This window comes from Mesoplodon mirus (assembly GCF_964341445.2).
Source record: "Mesoplodon mirus genome assembly, chromosome: 17".
Classification (NCBI taxonomy): domain Eukaryota; kingdom Metazoa; phylum Chordata; class Mammalia; order Artiodactyla; family Ziphiidae; genus Mesoplodon; species Mesoplodon mirus.
The window spans coordinates 20,079,976-20,101,255 of record NC_138993.1 but is presented as its reverse complement, the minus strand read 5'-3'; the positions used below and the strand labels follow the sequence as shown (position 1 = coordinate 20,101,255).

General features: G+C 43.4%; 1 protein-coding gene across 2 annotated transcripts in view; it reads right to left on the bottom strand.

Annotated features, from left to right (window-relative positions):
- The window catches only part of HTR2A (5-hydroxytryptamine receptor 2A), a 60,827-nt gene extending 43,234 nt beyond the window's left edge, over positions 1-17,593 (bottom strand). Inside the window, exons 1-3 of one of the 2 annotated variants that reach the window (XM_082601913.1) lie at positions 16,950-17,593; positions 15,776-16,507; positions 12,590-12,790 (exon numbers count right to left, since the gene is read on the bottom strand). In XM_082601913.1, the coding sequence (XP_082458039.1) occupies positions 12,590-12,790; positions 15,776-16,187 (613 nt within the window). In that variant the 5' untranslated portion in view covers positions 16,188-16,507; positions 16,950-17,593. The remainder of the gene's footprint in view (positions 1-12,589; positions 12,791-15,775; positions 16,508-16,949) is intronic. The other variant, XM_082601914.1, reaches the window with a different exon arrangement.
- Positions 17,594-21,280: the final 3,687 nt, after the last annotated feature.

Genomic DNA, 21,280 nt, shown 5'->3' with positions numbered 1-21,280 from the left:
AACTGCAGCAGAGGTCAGCAGGGTCTGGAGGACATAGCTTGATATGCAAGCCAAGAGTTGAAGGATAGACCAGTAGAAGGGGACTGAGGGGGCTTTGCTTGGCAAGACTGCCTCCTCTCCTGCTTATGCTCCACATTGAACGGTCACAGAAGTTCAAGGTCTGCACAGTACCTGTGGGTGCTGGTCTGGAGACCCAGGGAGCGATGAAGGGCAAGTTCACTTCTGTTCCCTATAGTGGGAGCCGTTTGACTTTCTCCCATTGAGGATGTATTCGTGTATTACCTGAGTACATTATTAAAATAGAAACAATCTTTTGGATGTAATTGGGAATCAGGAAGGTTTTGGTGACCTTGAAGAACAGTAAAAAGGAGGGAGGTCAAAGCTGGATGGTGCTTGGAGGTACAAACGAGAGGTGACAAAAGGGAGCAAATGAGTAGAATCTTCAGAGGAAATTAAAATAAATCAGAGGGAGGGGGATGGAGAGAAGTCAGGAAAGGTTCTTCTGGGAGGGATAGGAGGTAGAGACAAAGTACGGAAGAACCTGCGTCTTCTTGGGATACCCATTTGGAAATTGAGAACTGAAAGTGGGATTGGCACGTGGGAGTAGAAACAGAAAACGAATTGCGCCTGACGGCCCCTTCTTAGGGCAAAAGGGAATAAGATTGTCTGCTTAGAGAATGGCACCTCGGGTTGCTAAGAAGACTTGAATAGGAAAAAGTCTTGAAAAAATCCACTAAGGGCAAAGCAAAAGGATTGATAGCAATGGGAGTCGAGGCAAGGTTGGAAACCACAGATAGGTGGTGTCTGATTCACAGCATGTGACTTTCTCCAGGAGCGCTTGTTTACAGAACACAGCAACAGTAAAGTCTGGTTGGGCAGGGTTGGTGTCTTGTTAGGCCACTGAAAGAACAGGTACCAGGGCACAAAGAATGCGGGTGATAACAAATGGATCAGGTGATCTGCTATGGCTCCTGACTTAGTGAAGATTCCCACCTGTGGGCCCAAAAGGAATGGATAGATTTGGAGCAAGTATATGCCTCCATAGCTTGTGAGTTCCTGACACAGTCCAAGGGCAAGAGGGGGCGATATGTGGATGCTAGTCCTCTGCTTTAAGTGGCCAGAAGCAGTAGGAGTCCCAGTCCTGTGCTTCCTGCTCTAACTTCTTCTCCTTGGAAGAATGATGAGCCAAAAGCCAAGAGACTCAGTTAATTGGATGAAGGTCCAATTAACAAAGGATAAAGCGATTCTTTTTTATTGGGTCATTTCTTAATTTTGCCCACCAGTTTCCCGTGGCCGTGGAGAGTGTATGCTACTAAGTGCTGTTTTATTCAGCGCATAGTCCCATGGCTATGGCTAGAGTCTGTCATGCAGAGAGAAGTCAGCTGTCACTCTGGAAGGCTCTGAGCTGCCCAGGCCAGTAAGTCTCCTCTTACCCTTGGGATGGTGTCCTGAAGGACAACCGAGGACACATCCTCCAAGAACACAGTCTTTTTCGTGATGGTATGTGCTTAAGTATGAGAAGAGGTGGTCTGGTGGGGGAGATGTCCCTAAATTCCCTGCACCCGTGTACAGAAAGGGACAGGACCGCTGAACTCAGGGGTCAAGAGAAGGAGATGGGCTGAGTGGCGGCCCTGCAGAGGCTTTGTTTCAGGGCAGTGGCAGTGACAGCTGGCTCCTTGGCAGCTCTCTGGCGCTGAAGCACCCTAGGGAAGGCCAGCAGCCCCTCTCACCACGGCTGTGAGCATCCCTGCTCCTGGACGCCAACCTGCTCACCTGCAGGCTGCGGCAGTGCCCAGAGCTCCTTCCTGGACCTCTGATGTGCTAATGCGTTGTGGCAGGGACAAAAAAAGATGGGGAAAAAGGGGAGGAGATTTTACTTCACCCAGGAGAGAAATTAGAAGATAGAGAAACTGAGGGAAAGGCGACTTTGACTAATTCTTCACAAGTTTCCTTTTGTATCTCGGTAGATGCTCACCTACAATGTGATTTCTTTTTTTTCTTTTTTTTTTTTTTTTTTTTTTTTTGCGGTACGCAGGCTTCTCACTGTTGTGGCCTCTCCTGCTGCGGAGCACAGGCTCCGGACGCGCAGGCTCAGCGGCCATGGCTCACGGGCCCAGCTGCTCCGCGGCATGTGGGATCTTCCCAGCCCGGGGCATGAACCCATGTCCCCTGCATCGGCAGGCAGACTCTCAACCACTGCGCCACCAGGGAAGCCCCTACAATGTGATTTATAAGCAGTGGGAGAGCAAACAGGTAACCCAAGTCCTTTCCTGTCCTGGTTGCATGATGAGTATCTGAAACCCAGTTCCTAGGCTGACTCCTGGCAGTAGGGGACTCGGGCCTAAACCTGTAAAGTCCTAGAGGAGAGACTCCAAAATGGGCTCCTCAGATATACTTGTTTCTGACAGTGGAGTTAGTGATGTCCCCCACTCTAAAGGGCAACAGAACCCCATCTGGTTTTGAGCCCATTTTATTCAGCTAATTTATTTTGTGTTTTTCTAAGTCATTTTTTCCCCCAGAAGATATGGTATGATAGGAATACTCAACATACATATTTCACTATTATTCCTTTTGGACCTAAACATGCATTCAAAAAATTTTAAACCTAAGTGCTAAAATTTTAGGTTTTATTTGTTTATATACTTCCACTTTATTCCATATAGAATTTGAGACTGCTTACAAACCACAAAAAATAAACAAGACCAAAAATATACACAGGTATGCCAGGAAAAAGGTCTAGAAAGTTGACTTAAAAAGTTACATGCAGCTCTAATAAAATTTTCTTTTCTGGGACTAGATAGAAGCTCATTCCTAAAAAACTCAAAGAAGCAAATGAAAATGGTCAGGAAAAGTCTGAAAGAAAGCAATGAAGGAATACTAGATTTAAGAGATAATAAAAGCCATATTACATATCCTCAATTAAAAATATACTGCAAGTGAATGAACAGACTGATCAATAGAACATAAAGTCCAGAAATAAACCCAAATACATACATGAGAACTGAGTATACTAAAGGTGACATATCAAATCAGTGGGGGAAATAAGTGATAAGTAGCTGTGTAGAAATAATAGAATTGAACCACAGGTTAAATTCTGAATGGGTCAAAGACTTAAATGTATAAAACAAAACCATAAAAACAATGGAAGAAAATATGGAAGAATTCCTCTTATAACTTTGTAGTGGGAAAGGCAATTTTAGTAATGATTCAAAACTCAGAAGCCGTAAAGGAGAAAAGAACATTTATAGATAAAATTATATAAAAATAAAAGTCCATGTGGGGGAAAAGAAAACCACTATAAACAATGGCAAGTGACAACACACTGAGAATACATAGATAAATCGTGAAAATACAGACAAAAAGTTAATTCTTCTATTCATGTTAGGAAAAGTCCAAGAACCTTACAGAAAGGAGTTCAAATGATGTTGTAAGCTCTTAACATTTATGAGACAAATGCTGTATTTATTCAATCATTAAAGCAATCTCACAATATACGTACTGTTATCATCATTTATTCATCAGGAACTGAAGGTGCAGAGAGGTTAAGTAACTTGCCCAAGGTTACACAGCTTATGGGGACAGAGCCAGATATTTGGCTCCAGGCTTTTGCTTATAACCACCAAATTCTACAGCAAAAACTATAAGCAGCCAACCATAGAAAACATAATATAAATTTGCTCATAAACATGAAAAGATCCTCAGAATACTATATGATCAGATAAATACAATTTAAAACTATAGTGACATCATTTTTACTGTCCCTCAAACCTGCCTTATTCAACTGCACTGTCTAGGAAGGTAGGTTTTTTGATCTGCCTGAAGGCATGAGGTTGGACCCAGTGATCTAAGCATTTCGTTTAGGGTTCTATGTGTGGTGTCCCAGTTTGTGAAGGCAAAGGACAAAATAAATGGACACAGCTTGTCTCTTCTATTATAAAAGTAATAGTGCATAAAATACAAGGTCATGCTTAGCCTTGAGGAAAACAAATCTTATTTACACTCATGATACTTCAAAATTACTCTATGAGCTGCAAATATATTTCTGCAATGAAATGAGCACAAGAAAAAAATCGGTGCCTTTGCTTGCTTGTCAGGATATGACAATGTGAAAATAGTCATTTTCACATTTTCTTATCTAATATATACTTTAACCTGCTAAAGATGGTCAAGGAATAAGTAGCATCTACTTTCTCTTCTCACATGGCATTAGCAAGGCAATCATCATGAGGAAAAGGTTTGCTCATGTTATATACTGTAGTTGAAGTCACTGTTTCCCCTGATCAAGGGAACTGGGTTTATAAAGGCAAAATGACATCCAGAGAACCTCAGGATCATTCTTAATCTAATGCTTCAATCTTTACTCTTATCACTTCTTTACTCAGAGGAGCTCACAAATAGAAAACTCAATTGATTTGTAACTATGTTCATTTTCCTCAGAGTTAGATAGAAGCCTTGGCAAAAATAAAACGACCAAGCCGGTTGCAGTAAGGAGGGGAAAGAAGAGGCTAATTTCAGAAATAGTGCAAGAGAACTTGAGGAATCTATGATGTGGTCACCAAGGTTGCCGTCTGTTAGATCCTCGCAAACTTTGAGGGTCAGCCACCTCCTCCATAGAGCCCTCCCTCCCATGATGCAGGTGTAACTGTTTCATTCTTGATCATCTAAAGCACTTTCATCATCATCATACTTGTGGCAAAACTGTACAGAAGTATATAAGGGAAAATATAACAATCCTATCATTCTAATTTTACCTTTTTTATGTTGTATACATTTCTTTTTAAATTTTTATTGGAGTGTAGTTGATTTACAATGTTGTGTTAGTTTCAGGTGTATGGTAGGTCCTTATTATCTATTTTATATGTAGTAGTGTGTATATGTCAATCCCAATTTATCCCTCCCCATCCCTTACCCCCTGGTAACCATAAGCTTATTTTCTGCATCTGTAACACTGTTTCTATTTTGTAGATAAGTTCGCTGGTACCCTTTTTTAGATTCCACATGTAAGCAGTATCATATGGTACTTGTCTTTCTCTGTCTGACTTACTTCACTCAGTATGACAATCTCTAGGTCCATCCATGTTGCTGTAAATGGCATTATTTCGTTCATTCTTATGGCTAATTTTATCTTCTTGACAAGTGTGAAATCTTTCAGTAGTTTCTCAGTGCTAATATGTAAATGTCTCCATATATTATTACTATTATCTTACCCTAATGGGCCCAGACCATGCATACCACACTGAAACTTATTTTATTTTTTTGCACTTAACATTCCTCCAGTTGAATATCAAATAACCCCAACTTGATATTTTTAAGAGCTGCAAAATATTCCATAATTTAGACAAAAATAATACATTCAGCCATGACTTAGCCTTTCCACTTTTCTGCTATTTCCCCAAATTCCCATAGATTCTTACGTGTACTTTTGTTTTTCTGTAGAACAGATTCTCTCAAGTGGGGTTGGTAGGTCAAATTTTAATATTGAATAACTCTTGCTAGATTGTCCAAGAACAAACAATTCAAATTCACACAAACAGAATCTGAGTACGTAGGCACCATATCCAAAACTGCAGTGGGTGTTTTCACTTATTTTAATGTTGCCAATCAGATGGGTGATAGTACTGCACTGTTATTTTAAATTACATTTCCATGACTGTAAAAAGGCTGAGCATTTTTCATGAACTTTGTCCATTTTAATTTTCTGTGAATTGCTTGTTCATATAGTTTGCTTATTTCCCTGTTGGGTTGCTTGTCTTTTCATTTTTTATCAAAATGTGGGTGCTCTTTGTATGTTAAGGATAGCAACCCTTGGTCTGTTATTCACAGACATTGAAATTTTTCTTTCGACTTTATATTGATTTTAGCCACATAAAATGTACTATTTCTAGTGTAGTCAGCTATGTCTATATTGATCTTTATGGTTTCTGCATTTTTTGACTTGCTTAAAAAAGATCTATTGTGCCACTAGGTTACTTTAAAATTATAGAAAAACCTATGAATTGGGACTCAGGGTGAATGAGGAAATAAAAACAATTTAGTGGGGTTATTTTGTATATAATAGAAATATGAGTGTAATGATTATTTGGGATGGGACTATAATCACGAAAGGAATGGAAAAGCCAAGTAGAAATTCAAACTAACTGGGATGGGGCGAGGGAAATGAAGAAAACATTGTGTAAGTCAGCAAACATATGAAATGGTGGAAGAAAATGAACTATTACAAAGAAAGATACATGATGAATGTAAAATGGGAGGAATAAAACCAATTATGTCAGTTGTCACAGTAAATGGAGACAGGCTGACTTTCATTATCAAAAGGCAGAGACTGTCAGATTTTATTTGAAAAAATCCATCTGTAAGTTACTTGTGAAAATATGTTTATTAAACAAAAGAACAAAGATATTAAAAATGAGGTGAGAAAAGATAGACTGGAAAAATTCAAACGAGGAGGAGGAAGTATGGAATACTAGTGTCAAATAAAGCAAAATTCAAGGCCCCAAACTGTGTCTCAGCGGAGATTGGGAGATCAAACATTGGAGTTAGGGCTGTCTAAGCAGTCAGGATTTCAGGGGTTAGGATTCTGGAGTGAAGGGAAGAGGAAAGAAGTAAGGTAATAGTATGAGCCTCCTTTCCCTTTAAGGCGTTTACCAACTTGCTAGAAGAACAGATGGAGAGGTTGAGTAAAGACATATACACACTACTCTATAGAAGGGAAGTCTACTCAATTCTCTGTAATGAGCTATATGGGTAAAGAATCTAAAAAAGTGGATATGGATAACTGATTGACTTTTTAATTAATTTATTTTTGCCTGTGTTGGGTCTTTGCTGTGTGCGGGCTTTCTCTAGTTGCAGTGAGCGGGGGCTACTTTTTGTTGCGGTGTGCGGGCTTCTCATTGTGGTGGCTTCTCTTGTTGCGGAGCATGGGCTCTAGGTGCATGGGCTTCAGTAATTGTGGCACATGGGCTCAGTAGTTGTGGCTTGTGGGCTCTAGAGCGCAGGCTCAGTAGTTGTGGCCCACGGGCTTAGTTGCTCCACGGCATGTGGGATCTTCCCGGACCAGAGCTCGAACCGGTGTCCCCTGCATTGGCAGGCAGATTCTTAACCACTGTGCCACTAGGGAAGCCCGATTCACTTTGCTGTACAGCAGAAACTAACATGACATTGTACATCAACTATACTCTCAATTAAAAATTTTTAAAAAACAGTTAGCAGCAGCCTTATAGTGCTGAGGAGACAAAAACTGGAGTTTAGGGCTCTTCAAAATGGAGAACACCTTGGTCCTCCATCTGAGCTCATGCAGGAATATATCCCAGGTGTAAGGGCAAACTGAAAACAGACCAGTGGTTACAAATACTCAGCCTAAACCTAGCTTAATCCCTGATTGGATTTAGGGGACCTATTCTAACTGCCTGCTAAAGTTAAAGGACCCCTGTCTGAAGAATGAGAACATCAATGGAGTATCCACATTTTTCCCCCCATTGTCAGTGTTTAATAAAATTACCAGGTTTACCAGCTGACAGAACCAAGTGGAAAAAGACCCCAGAAAATAGAAATTCCCAGGTTACTCAGATACCCAGATACCTGTGATTAGTATTTAAGAAAATAGATGAAAACATGGAGAGTTATCCCAGAGAACCAGAATCTATAAAAAGAATCAAGTGGCAATTCTAAAACTAAACATGCAGTACCAAATTAAAAATAAAGTATATAGGTTTAAATAGCAAATTAGAAATAGCTGGTGAGAGGATTAATAACCCAGGAGAAGAAAAGTCAGTAAAATTATCCAGACTAAAGTAAGAATTGAAAAAAGGTGAAAAATGTAGAAAAGCATTTAAGAGTCATAAACATGGGTAAAAGTTCTACCATACAGGAACTTGGAGTCTAAGAAGTGGGTGGGAGAAGGGAGAATGGGGCAGACGCAATATTTGAAAAGATACCAGTCAAGAGTTCTCCCCAACTGACAAAAGGCATTGAGCTACAAACTTAAGAATCAGTACAAACACCATGTAGGTTAAGACCAGAACTGACCCACATCTAGGCACATCATAGTAAAATTGCTAAAATACAAAGAAAAAATCCCAAAGCAGCAGAGGGTGGTAAGAGATGGTAGTTTCTCAGGCAGCGGTCCCCAAACTTTTTGGCACCAGGGACCAGTTTCATGGAAGACAATTTTTCCACGGACAGGGGGAAGTGGGGGGATGGTTCAGGCGGTAATGAGAGCGATGGGGAGCAGCAGATGAAGCTTTGCTTGCTCGCTGCCCGCTGCTCACCTCCTGCTGTGTGGCTCGGTTCCTCACAGGCTGCAGACCAGTACTGGTCTATGGCCTGGGTGTTGGGGACCCCCCGCCGGTTCTAAGGAACAACAATAAGTCTGACAGCGGAGTTCTCACAAAGAAGCAATGTAAGCTAGAACTTTAGAATGTTACCCATAAATTGCTGAAAAAAGATAACTGCCAAATTTGAATTCTATACTGAACAAAAATATGCTTAAAATGAAGGCAAAATAAAAATGTTATAAAAAGTTTTTTGTTATAAAAACAACAAAATTGAGTTAAATATTCTAAGGTTTTTGCATCGTTTAAGAAGAGATAAGGGGTTTCCCTGGTGGCACAGTGGTTAAGAATCCCCCTGCCAATTCAGGGGACACAGGTTCGAGCACTGGTCCGGAAAGATCCCACATGCTGCGGAGCAACTAAGCCCGTGTGCCACAACTACTGAGCCTGCACACCTAGAGCCCATGGTCCGCAACAAGAGAAGCCACCACAATGAGAAGCCCGCGCACCTCAATGAAGAGTAACCCCCACTCGCTGCAACTAAAGAAAGCCTGCATGCAGCAATGAGGACCCAACACAGCCATAAATAAATAAACAAACAAACAAACGTGATACAAGTAATTTGTATTAGCCTCCTTTAGGTCAAAAATGAATGCTGTAATCACTAAAAGGATTTAAAAGAATGGAATAACTTAACAAGCTTATGAAGGGGAATAATGAATTAACAATTCTTGATTAGTCTAAAAGAAGGCAAGAATGGAGAGAATCTGGAATATGGAATAAATGGGAAATAAAAAGAAAATTGTAAGAGGGTAAATTTAAGCCCAGTATATCTGGGTTACATTAAATGTAAATGAACTAAATAGTCCAATTAAAAGACAGATTGGGGACTTCCCTGGTGGCACAGTGGTTAAGAATCTGCCTGCCAAATGCAGGGGACATGGGTTTGACCCCTGGTCCCGGAAGATACCACATGCCATGGAGCAACTAAGCCCATGCGCCTCAACTGCTGAGCCTTGGCTCTAGAGCCTGTGAGCCACAACTACTGAAGCTCTCGTGCCTAGAGTCCATGCTCCGCACAAGAGAAGCCACCGTAATGAGAAGCCCACGCACCACAATGAAGAGCAGCCCCTGCTCACCGCAGCTAGAAAAAGCCAGCACACAGCAGTGAAGACCTAACAGAGCCAAAAATAAATTTATTTTAAAAAATGGCAATCTTCAAAAAAAAAAAAGTTTAACCAAAAAAAGACAGATTGACTAGATAAAAACAAAACAGCTTTATATGCTTCTTACAAACAATGTACTTAATATTAAGTCAGAAAGGAGTTTGACAGTATATAGGATGGAATAGTATATACCCAGATAATGACAACGTAAAAACACTGGCATGGCTATACTAATATCAGATGAAGCAGAGTTTAAAACAAATAGCATTACATTTAATAATGATAAACGAATCAATACAAAAGATAACTTAAACTTTGTTTTGGGTCATTAGCTGCATACAATGTAGAAAATGTAAATGAAAAATTTTGAAGAGGTTTGTGATATAATTAAAGACACCATTTGAAAAGGCACCAGGATGAGAAAGATTTGAACTAAATTCTGTATAACCTTTAAAGTACATTCCTACTAAATATTTCAAGACCTTAGGGGAAAATCAGAACCCTCTCAAATTTAATAAGGCTACAGAAAGAAACCTTATAAGAATAATAAACCAACTAACAAAGTCATAGAAATCCAATTTCATTCATGAATACATTCCAGGCATGCAAGGGCAGTTTAATATTAAAATCTACAAAGAAAATGAAATACATCAAGAAATTGAAGGGGCTTCCCTGGTGGCGCAGTGGTTGAGAGTCTGCCTGCCAATGCAAGGGACAGGGGTTCGAGCCCTGGTCTGGGAAGATCCCACATGCCGCGGAGCGACTAGCCCCGTGAGCCACAAATACTGAGCCTGCGCGTCTGGAGCCTGTGCTCCGCAGCGAGAGGCCGCGATAGTGAGAGGCCCGCGCACCGCGATGAGGAGTGGCCCCCACTTGCCGCAACTAGAGAAAGCCCTCACACAGAAACGAAGAGCCAACACAGCCATAAATAAATGAATAAATAAAAATAAAAAAAAATAAAAAAAAAAATTGAAGGGGAAAAACTGATATCAATAGATACTGAAAAGGCTCTAATAATTGGTAGAAGAAAACATGTTAGACCATATACAAAAACTCTAGCCTGAGGATTTAAATGTACAACAACCAAAAAACAACAATGGAAATAGAAACACTAGGAAAACAATTCGGGAGGATATTTATGCTAAGCCCCTTCACTAGAACAGACATTATCATTTTGCCTTTACCAGCTCCTCATACACACATCTCACAGACTTGTGGTATAGAGCCTACGTAACTTCAGCGTTTCTTATGTTTTCTTATCTGCCTTCCCCGACCATGTGGTCAGAGATCTCTGAATGCATACCTTAGTATATTCAGTGCCAAGCACATAGTAGTTATGTAGTAAAAGTTTGGCCAAATGGATCATGACCCCTGACCATCACCCCACAACTATTCATTCCAGCCTGCCTGCCTCCTGGGGTGATGGCTGGAAGGAGAGGAAGCAGACTGTCTTCCTGGGCAGTGGTAAGGGTGTAGGCTTTCAAATAGGATCGACCCAGGGTGATTTCTGGTTATGAGCTCTGTCATCCTGTGCAACTTATTTCTCTGCAGCTTACTTTCCATAAGGTGCTTGGAACACAACTGTGTTTCTGGTCGTTGCTCAGAAACAGCCCTTACTACCAGTGCTATTATTAAGCTTGACTAAGGCAGGGAAGGGGGTGGCATGCGGCTGACGGTAAAAGATTGGGTGACTCTCCCAGCATCTGTCTCACTAATGGGACAGTGTCCAGGGGTAAAGCTAAGTAAATCTGACAATAGCTTGGCTCGCTTCATTCACGTTATTCTTGCCCCTCTAATTGCATTTCCCTCCGCAACTGTCTATCTCAGTCCTCAACCCTGGCTGCACCTCAGTCACCAGGCCCTGCCATGGACCAATGAAATCAGAAACTCTCCCCAGGGCTTTTATGTGCAGCTGGGATTGAGAACCACTAGTCTTTCATTCTCTTGATCCTAGTAGGATGAGTCCAAGATTGCACAGGCCCAGAAACTACAAGCATATTTTGGGAGCGACATCTGTATCCCAGGAAGGAACTTATTAAGTTCAGCAGTGCAAGCAGGGTTTGGAGTCCTTGATGTCAAGCCTGCCACCAAATCCCATAGCTTCTCATGTTAGTAGATACTGTCACCCTTGTGGCCGTAAGCAGGCACATCGTTCCCACTTGGCAACTTTAAAACAAATCCCAGAGAATTTTGGGTTATGAACCAAGCCTGCTTAGGGGACAGGTGCAATTGACTTAGCTGCCTGGGAGCTGTTCCTTTAGCTTCCACTACCTGGGCTTTCCTGGCTGTTAGGTGTGTGAGAGAAGATCAATACTGGCAACAGGTGAAGGTGTGTAATCAACCTAAGTGAAGTGGGTTGAAATCCTCTGGCATGTTTTATCATAAGTGGAGGAGGAAGGTTACAGAAGGGCTGGGTACCCTGTGAGCAGGTCCTGCCACCATCCTCTGTCCTCACTTTCTTTCTCCCTCTGAGTTATGGCACCTGGTACCTTCTCTATCCCCCAGAAGCTGTGTATTCTCCAGTATGGGAGCCCTGTATTATTATTATTATTTTTTTTTTGCGGTACGCGGGCCTCTCATTGTTGTGGCCTCTCCCGTTGTGGAGCACAGGGTCCGGACGCACAGGCTCAGTGGCCATGTCTCATGGGCCCACCTGCTCCGTGGCATGTGGGATCTTCCCGGACCGGGACACGGACCCGTGTCCCCTGCATCGGCAGGCAGACTCTCAGCCACTGCGCCACCAGGGAAGTCCGCTCTGTATTCTTATACTGACCACAGGTCCAGTGATTATAAACATTGAGGTCTCTGGGAAACTCAAGATTTAGGAATTTAGAAACTTGAATTGAGTGAATTTGCAAGTGTGAGATGGGGAAAGTTTTTGGAGGTGGCCCATGGCCCAGTTATTCTCACGTTTGGCTCTGTTGGTGTATATGTTTTTACCTGTGCAAAAAAATACAAATTTATGTTGTCAGCCAGTGACATTACAGATTTTTCTTTCCTAAAGCAAATCTAACAATTACTATAACATGTCTTGCAACAAGCAAAACAGTACATTCAGGATGTCAGGGTTCAGTGCAACAAAACAGGACAAGTCTACTTAGAAGGCATGAACTGTCATTGCAAATGAGATTCCAAAATACCGTTCCTACTTACCTACTGATATAGTCCAAACAGCAATTATTTTCAGAAATGCCTTAGTTCTGGAGTTGAATCGGCTGTGATGGATGGGGTTCTGGATGGCAACATAGCGGTCCAGGGAGATGGCACAGAGGTGCATGATGGAGGCCGTGGAGAAGAGCACATCCAGGTAAATCCAGACGGCACAGAGCTTGCTAGGCAGAGGCCACCGGTACCCTGTGATGCAGAAGGTTAGCATCGGTTAGCGACCTTGACCTTCTCTGGTGTGTGGAATTTACCCTGCTTGAACAGTTTCCATCCTGGGATAAAGGCACAGGTAACAGCAAAGGGCAACACAAGATATTAATATTTTCAGTATTTCCAAAAAGCCTGATGGCAGCTGTACTTAACTATAGTAAGATTGCACTGGCTGAATACAAGGTTTGAAAACTTCTTGTGGCTGGAATCATGCTGGTGTGTTGTAAACTCAGGGTGTGTCTGCCTGGGGTTTCTCTCGTTCTGTCTCCTCTACCTAACAAAATCTACCTCCTTTTTGTTTTGGATGACTTAGGTCAGGAGCTATGAGATATGATGGGTTCCTCTACTGAAGTACCTCTTGCAGTGTACTGTCATGATTTATTCACATATCTTTCACAGACTGTAGGTTCCCTGAGGTTAGGCCATCTCTCAGCCATTATTACAACTGCTCAGTCTTGCACAGTGATGGCATTTAGTGGTCTCTCAAAAATGCTACTGGTGTGAATGAAGAAATGATTAAAAAGCCAGATCGGGAATTTCTTTGTGAAAACGAAAAATAATTACCTAATAATACTTTGGGGGTTAAACTCAAACTTGGGGGGTGTGGGGTGAAAATGAAGACAGTGGTAAAGAAAAGCATGGTATTCTTGTCCTGAGAACTGTTTCAGGGCAGTGGTGCTCAAACTTTAACAAGTCTCAGAATCTCCGAGGTGGTTTCTTAAAATGGGACTGCTGGATCCCATGTCCAGGGGTTCTGATTCTGAAAGTGTGCAGTGACGCAGGGGGATTTGCATTTCTAACAATTTCCCATCTGGTACTGATGCTGCTGGTCCAGGGACCACACTTGGGTAACTGCTGCCTAGGGCAGTGGTTCTCACCCAGGGCTGCACATTAGAATCAGCTGGACAGCTTTTCTGTAGGTCCTGATGCCCAGCAGGGTGGGTGGAGGGCGCCCCAAACATTAAAGTGAGTTAAAGCTACCCAGAGGATTCCCCCATGAGACGCACTGCAGGAAGTCACCTGCTGCACTAGGAAGGCAGGGTATGCCTTATGGGCACACAGTCTCCTGTTTCTGTTTGTTTTAGAGGGAGATCAAATGGTTATATAAACCTTAGTTTTGATGACAATATAAGCAATGGTGTTAAATCTGTACACATGTGAGAAGGAAAATTATGACGACCACCTTTCTTTCACGGCATTCTGGACCCACAGAGCCGAACGAACTCTCTAGTCACAAACATACTCTCTACCAAATGCCACCACCGATGTTTAGAAAAGTAAAGGGTGCAGGATACAAGTCGGACTTGGTGCCTTTCACGCCATTTGCACAGAGCTTGAGCTAAAAGGAGAGAACTTTTCTTAGCAGTGCCTGGGGGGAAGTCATGCTTTGCCTGGTCGGAACTGATGTTGACCCTGGGAGGAGTTTTCTCTGCAAGGAGGCAGCCGCGGGCCGTAGTTTGGGTTTCCGTGGTGGGGATAAGGAGGGGGCATTTCCTCACCCACCCAGCGGTGTCCGGAGGACCAGTTCAGGGACAGGACCAGTTCAGGGACAGTTCAGATGCCTGCCCAGGCATCTCTGGGCAGGAACCAGCTGTGCGCGGAGTGGTGGCCGCCAGAGGGCGCCATTGCACCCCGAGCCGGAGGCTCCGGGCAGATCTCGGCTTCCTAACCCGGCTGGCCATTGCTTGTCCCCACGGGCCGCTCGGGGGTCCCCCCGCCCTCCCCCCACCGGGCTTTTGGTTCCCGGACAGGCCCTCTGAGAGTCATCTCCCACTCCTGGAGTTTGCCTTCAACGCAGCGGGGTTTTAGGAAGCGGGAACCTCTCCAGGATGTCCGGAAATGACGGGCGAATTTAATCAAATCATCCTGGTGTGACATTGTGAGTGGTCAAGCGGAGGCTGGCCTTGCAAAGAGCACTATCGACCCTGTGCAAACCGGCGCCCCTGCGCTCCATTGCTCACCTCCTTCCTCCTCCATATTCCTTGGGGCTGGGTTGATTTTTTTTTTTTTTTTTTTAAACCCTTAAGGCTTGGCCAGAACATCCCTTCTAAAAGACAGCGCTCATAACTTGTTTCTAGCTCTGGGTGACTGCCGGTGTGCCTGTATCAGCAGTCTGAAGATTCTCTGCCCCCTTTTAAAGAGAGAAATCTAGCTGTATTACTCATAATTTGTAAAGAATATCACATTCTGCTTCCCACTGAAGCTATCCCAGTGTTTGCCTACTTGCTGAGAGGTCTGACTCTTTCAAACTCTATTGAGAAGAAAGCAAGATTAATCTCTTCCCATGTGTTTCCCACCCTCCTCCAAACCAGGCGGGAGGAGTTTATGCCTATGCATTTTTAAAGAGTCGAGGTTATAATTCAAAGGCACACTTCCAAATTAGCTTCTCCAGGCAGGGAACAATTTAAAACTGGTGTAATTCATTTATTCTAATGGAGACTCCATATTTTAACAGTAAACCCACTGCACCACTAATATTCTCTCTGCAAATGTTCCAAGGTAACTGGGAAAGTTTTACTCCTTCATTAGAAGTGCTGAAAACAGTGTGACAAAGATAAAACTGTCCTGTCTTGAGGGCTGGTTTGAGAATTTGGTTGAGAATATAAAGGAGCGAAAACCAAGTGGATTCAGAACGACAGATGTCATTGCTTCATGACTGTATTGGGACCTTTATAATTCTACATAAAAGGTACATGTTTTTCAGCACAACACCTTATCTCTGCATAAAATATACATGTTTCAAAGCACAAAATTCTCCAGTGATCACACATAACAGGTTGTCTGATTTCTTAAAATGTGAGGTCTCATTTTAAAAGTAAAAGTTAAGTAGTATAACATGGTAGACCCTCCTGTATAAACAAAGCCTTGCGCTTCGTTTGTCCCATGAGCCCTGACTCATCTGCTAATGACATGCACATGCTTTGTTACCAGTGTGGGTACAGCTGGGAAACCAACGCCACTCACCATAAAGGATGGTTAATGTGGACACGGGCATGACAAGGAAACCCAGCAGCATATCAGCTATGGCAAGTGACATCAGGAAATAGTTGGTGGCATTCTGCAGCTTTTTCTCTAGGGACACTGCCATGATGACGAGTATGTTTCCAGCAATGGTTAGAATAATCACTACAGTTGTCAACAAAGCAGACCAGTTCTTTTCCTGGAGATGAAGTAAGGAGAAGCAGGGTGGTGACAGGCAGCCCTCACAGGAAAGGTTGGTTCGATTTTCTGAGTCCACTGTCCAGTTAAACGCATCCGAAGTGTTAGCATCTCCGGAGTTAAAGTCATTGTTGTAGAGCCTTGTGTCATCGTTTAATTGCGTTAAGGAGTTTGTAGTTGAGCTCAGAGAAGTGTTTTCTTCACAGAGAATATCCATGTCTAAGCTGGAACTTGTAGCAGATGAAGTGCCGAAAAACTGAGTTACAGGCTCTGCTCACCATTCAGCTTTATGTCCCCATGCTCTGTCACACTGAGGCTGGCGTACGTGCTGGGCTCCTTTGGTTGGCTTTTTTTCTCCCATTATTACAATAGTAGTTAACGAACTGCGGTGGCTTCCTTATACTTCCTTCCTTCACAATTTCAGTAGAATCCTTTGTCTGATTTGATTTTTTTCTCCAAAGCAAGGGCAAAAAAGCAGAATGAACTTTTAACATGGAGGTTGCTGAGTTGTTAGCAGTCAGGGAGAAAAATGTGATCCTGGCCAAAAAAGAAAAGTTTTGTAACTACCGGGGATCTCTCTTAGCTCTGTCGCATTCGGTTGGTTATGCTGATAATACTAGTTGAGCCACAGCAGCATTAAAACAGCAAGCAATCCAAAACAGCGGGGCTGTAGGCACTCTACCCTGACAGTCAATTAAAAAGACATCCAGGGTTAATTCCATAGTAATTGGATGTACTTTGGGTTCTAGTTCTCCGCCAGTCTTAGGCTGAATCGCCACGGCTGCCGGCAGCAATGTCAGCTTGTATCATGTGGCTTAGTTAATCAAAGAAAGAAAAAGTCTTCAGCAAAGATCAGCAGACAACTTTCCACTCTAGCAATTCTCACTGAAACGATTACATTTCGGCCAAGCGGCCTTTCAAGCCAGAAAGAAGATTATACAGCAATAAAATACAGCAGCCTGAGAGCACTACAACTTACATAGGTCTTCAGGGTCCGCACGGTAGACACACTTGGCTGTTCTGTGACTCGCTGCATCTCTCTCTCATGGCGATTAAGCCGGCAGAAAGCCCCTTTCCCCTGAGCGTCGTCCACCAGCATCATAGTAATTCGATTTCTGTTTTGCTGACTCCAAAAAACTGCCTGGGAGAGTCGAGCCCGTTCCAGCGCTGCAAGGTCCGCGGCGGCTCCCTCTGCCCCCGCCTGGCTGGGTCCCTCCCTCCCTCCCGCCCGCGGGGCTCGCCTGGGCCGGGCGCGCGGTGAGACATCGTCCCCAGCCCCTCTCAAAGTCGCACAGAAGACATCGCAGGGCACAAAGTAGGCAGAGGCGCATGCACACGGGCACTCGTGGTTTCCCCGGGGATGGACTTGCTGCCTGGCCGCCTCGTTCACTCCGGCAGCCCTCCCTCTCTCTGTGTGTCATAAACTGCAAGGTAGCAACAGCCAGGGAGGGCGGACCAGACGGGCTTTATTTATTTTTTTTTTTTCTTCCCTCTTTTTGCTACATATTAACAGTGGGAAGTTTTCCATTGTTTTTAATAAAGAGAGAAACGGGAGAAATCGCCCTTTGTACAGATTCCTAAGGGAGGTAAGCCCCACTGTGACGTTTTTTAGGGTGAAGGGTGAAGAGAGAGTGTAAATAAAGCCAGAGAATGGTATATCCTAGGAGCATCGGTGCTTCCACGCAGAGCCCACAGAGCTTGTGCCTGAAGTGGAATTACTGACATCGGTGACTTGGGCTCAGAGTGGCTGAGCAGATTTTTGGTGATAACGCTGATAAACTATCAGTACTGCTTATTATTTTAAATACATACATCATTCAACTAGCTTATTTTCTTCGGCAGAAATATACCCCCTAGAAGTAATTCAATACCTCACATGTGGAAGAGAATAAGTTGGTTTCTCCAGAGATAACACTAAGGGTAACCAGCTTTACTTCTAAGAAAGCTCCTTCTCAGATTTTTAAAGAAGGCAGATATGTCGGGGGCTGTGTGTGTGTGTATCCTTATTTTTACAGGTGGGAAAATGGATTCTTTCCTGAATAGTTGATGGTTTCTGGGTTTCTGTCTTCTTATTCTTTACATTTCTCCTAGACAAGTTAACCTCCTCCCATGCCTTCAACATATTTTTGGCCAAATCTGTACCTTCACGGTGGATTATTTTCCTCAGCTCCCAACCTAAATATCTAGCTGCCCAGCAGGCCCTTCTATCTCTAGCCTAGGTAGACCTTGACCTTAGCATCTTTTTTTTTTTTTTTCCTCCCATCCCGCTGCCCACCTCTCAGTGCTTATTTCCACCCATTCACTTGGTTAAGGATTCACCGTCTCTTTCCACATCTATTCCCTCGTTCTCACGGCCCGATCTTAAGAAGTCTCCAGTGCCAGTGCTCAGTGTACGTACTTCTCAAATCTCTTCTCCGGCCCCCAGCTCTCACTTCTTTGGTTAAAGGCGGCTGCATCATTGTCTCCTGGGCTGGAGCATGAGTTCCCTCCTCACTGCCCTCTGCCTCCTGAGTAGGGGTGGGGTGGGTGAGGGTAAGGGGTGATTGCCACGTATTGTAGACCCAGCAGCTGAGAGAGCACAGGCTTTGGGGTTAGAGTTCCCTAGTTGTTTTTTTTTTTTGGCGGTACGCGGGCCTCTCACTGTTGTGGCCTCTCCCATTGCGGAGCACAGGCTCCGGACGCGCAGGCTCCGCGGCCATGGCTCACGGGCCCAGCCGCTCCGCGGCATGTGGGATCTTCCCGGACCGGGGCACGAACCCGTGTCCCCTGCATCGTCAGGCGGACTCTCAACCACTGCGCCACCAGGGAAGCCCTAGAGTTCCCTAGTTTTGAACCACAGCCCTGTAACTCATAAGCAGCAGAACCCCGGACAATCTAGTTGCTCCCTTTGATTGTAATGAAGCTGAAATGTGAGAACGAGTAGAAATATGTAGCCCATGTCTGGCTGCTTTTGAAGAATGTTAGCCATCTTAATTCTTATGAATATTCTTATTGATATTACTAAAACCCTCGGCAGTTTGTGCTTGCATTCCTTCAGTCTCTGTAGGGCGCATGGATTCTGTCTTTGCTCAAGCCCACTGCTCCCCCTTTTCAGGCCTGGACTCCTGTAACTCTCCCACCAGCAGCCTACATGCAGATGAACTTGCCGGTTTCTGATGATTTTTAAGCATTGGTACTTGCAGTTTCCTGTGTCTGGAGTACTCTCACCACCCCCCTTTTTGTGTCCACTGGGCAAATTCCTACTCAGCTTTCAATGCAGTGTTACATCCTCTGAGAATCCCAGGCCACCCCTTACCACCTGTGTGACCTTGATTAAGCTGCTAAACCTCTCTGTGCTGTGATTTCCTCACCTGTAAATAGGGAATAATAATAATACCTACCTCAGAGGATTGATCTGAGGGTTAAATAAACTTACGTATATGCTTGGCACATTTTACACCCTCAGGAAAGGTTAATTGTTATTGTTGTTGAGCTTACTGTTAGAAAACTTTCTGTGGCACTCCTTCCTGGTGTAGGCAGAGACTATAGCACCTTCTAGAGCCTTCTTTTTTTTTTTTTTTTACATCTTTATTGGAGTATAATTGCTTTACAGTGGTGTGTTAGTTTCTGCTTTATAACAAAGTGAATCAGTTATACATATACATATGTTCCCATATCTTTTCCTGCTTGCGTCTCCCTCCCTCCCACCCTCCCTATCCCACCCCTCTAGGTGGTCACAAAGCACCGAGCTGATCTCCCTGTGCTATGCGGCTGCTTCCCACTAGCTATCTACCTTACGTTTGGTAGTGTATATATGTCCATGCTGCTCTTTCACTTTGTCACAGCTTACCCTTCCCCCTCCCCATATCCTCAAGTCCATTCTCTAGTAGGTCTGTGTCTTTATTACTGTCTTACCCCTAGGTTCTTCATGACATTTTTTTTTCTTAAATTCCATATATATGTGTTAGCACAGTCTTCTATGTGAACATTTCTCACACTGTGTAAGCCCCATGAAGGCAAAGGCTATGTTTTTGTTGTTCAAGGTATGGTGCCTAGGTATGTTTGAATGAATGAATGATTTATAATTACCTGTTTATATGTCTGTCATCTTTATTATATGGTGAACTTCTTATTCATCTCTATACCCTCAGTACCAAACATGATGTCCTTTAATGGGATGTCCTTGGTAGATGCATTTTGAAGGAATATGTGAATTGATTGTTACATATATTAAAAAGCAGGCTCAGGGAGACTCCTCTAAATGCTTTTTAATTATTTTGTCCAATGGGATACTAAATTTTATTTAAAAGGCAAAGGAAACAGCAGGTTCCTACTATATAGCATAAGGAACTATATTCAATATCCTGTAATAAACCATAATGGAAAAGAATGTATATATATATAACTGAATCACTTTGCTGTACACCAGAAACCAACACAACATTGTAAATCAACTATACTTCAATTTTAAAAAGTGAAAAAAAAAGAAAAGAAAAAAAGGGAAAGGAAAATATAATGAAAAAAAACCCCCAAAAACCCACGGGCTTCCCTGGTGGTGCAGTGGTTGAGAGTCCGCCTGCCGATGCAGGGGACACAGGTTCGTGCCCCGGTCCGGGAAGATCCCACGTGCCACGGAGCGGCTGGGCCTGTGAGCCGTGGCCGCTGAGCCTGTGCGTCCGGAGCCTGTGCTCCGCAACGGGAGAGGCCACAACAGTGAGAGGCCTGTGTACCACAAAAAAAAAAAAAAGAAAAACTTCAGTGTTGGAAAGTGATTCTAAAGCTTTTTGATGCTAAATCTTGTTTTACTGATTGTTGTGTTTTAGTTCTTAAAGAAATCTGATGTTCTCAGGCCATTATTCTTCCTGAAGAACAGCTAGGTTTCCAGTCATGGCAAAGCTAGTCATATGAGTTTCTTGGTGTACAGTTTATATTGTGTGAGAATTTTTTTAGTAACCATCTAAGATTATTTGCAGTTTCTATTGCAGTTTTGTGAATGCTTGTCAGGGACAAAGCAATATGGGCAAAATCTCAGTCCTTGACTCCTGGTACTTGAACAGAGCTTGTCTATTAATAGCCTGAGAAGTAGATTTGGTCGGGAGGTTTCTTGCAGATCAGACACCCCTTTGAGCCTGGTGAAAGGGGTGTGTATTGGCTGCTGTAGTGGACACTGGTGTGTGGCGCCTCTCCCGCTTCAAGGCTGAGGCACTCACTCTCTCTGCTGCGGGAGGTGTTGGTAGCTGATGGCTCTCAGCTGATCCTCCCTGTGGAAATTACCCTCAAAGAGGCCACCGTGCCCATAGTTGTGCCCCTTTCCTAGGGCATCCAGCATAC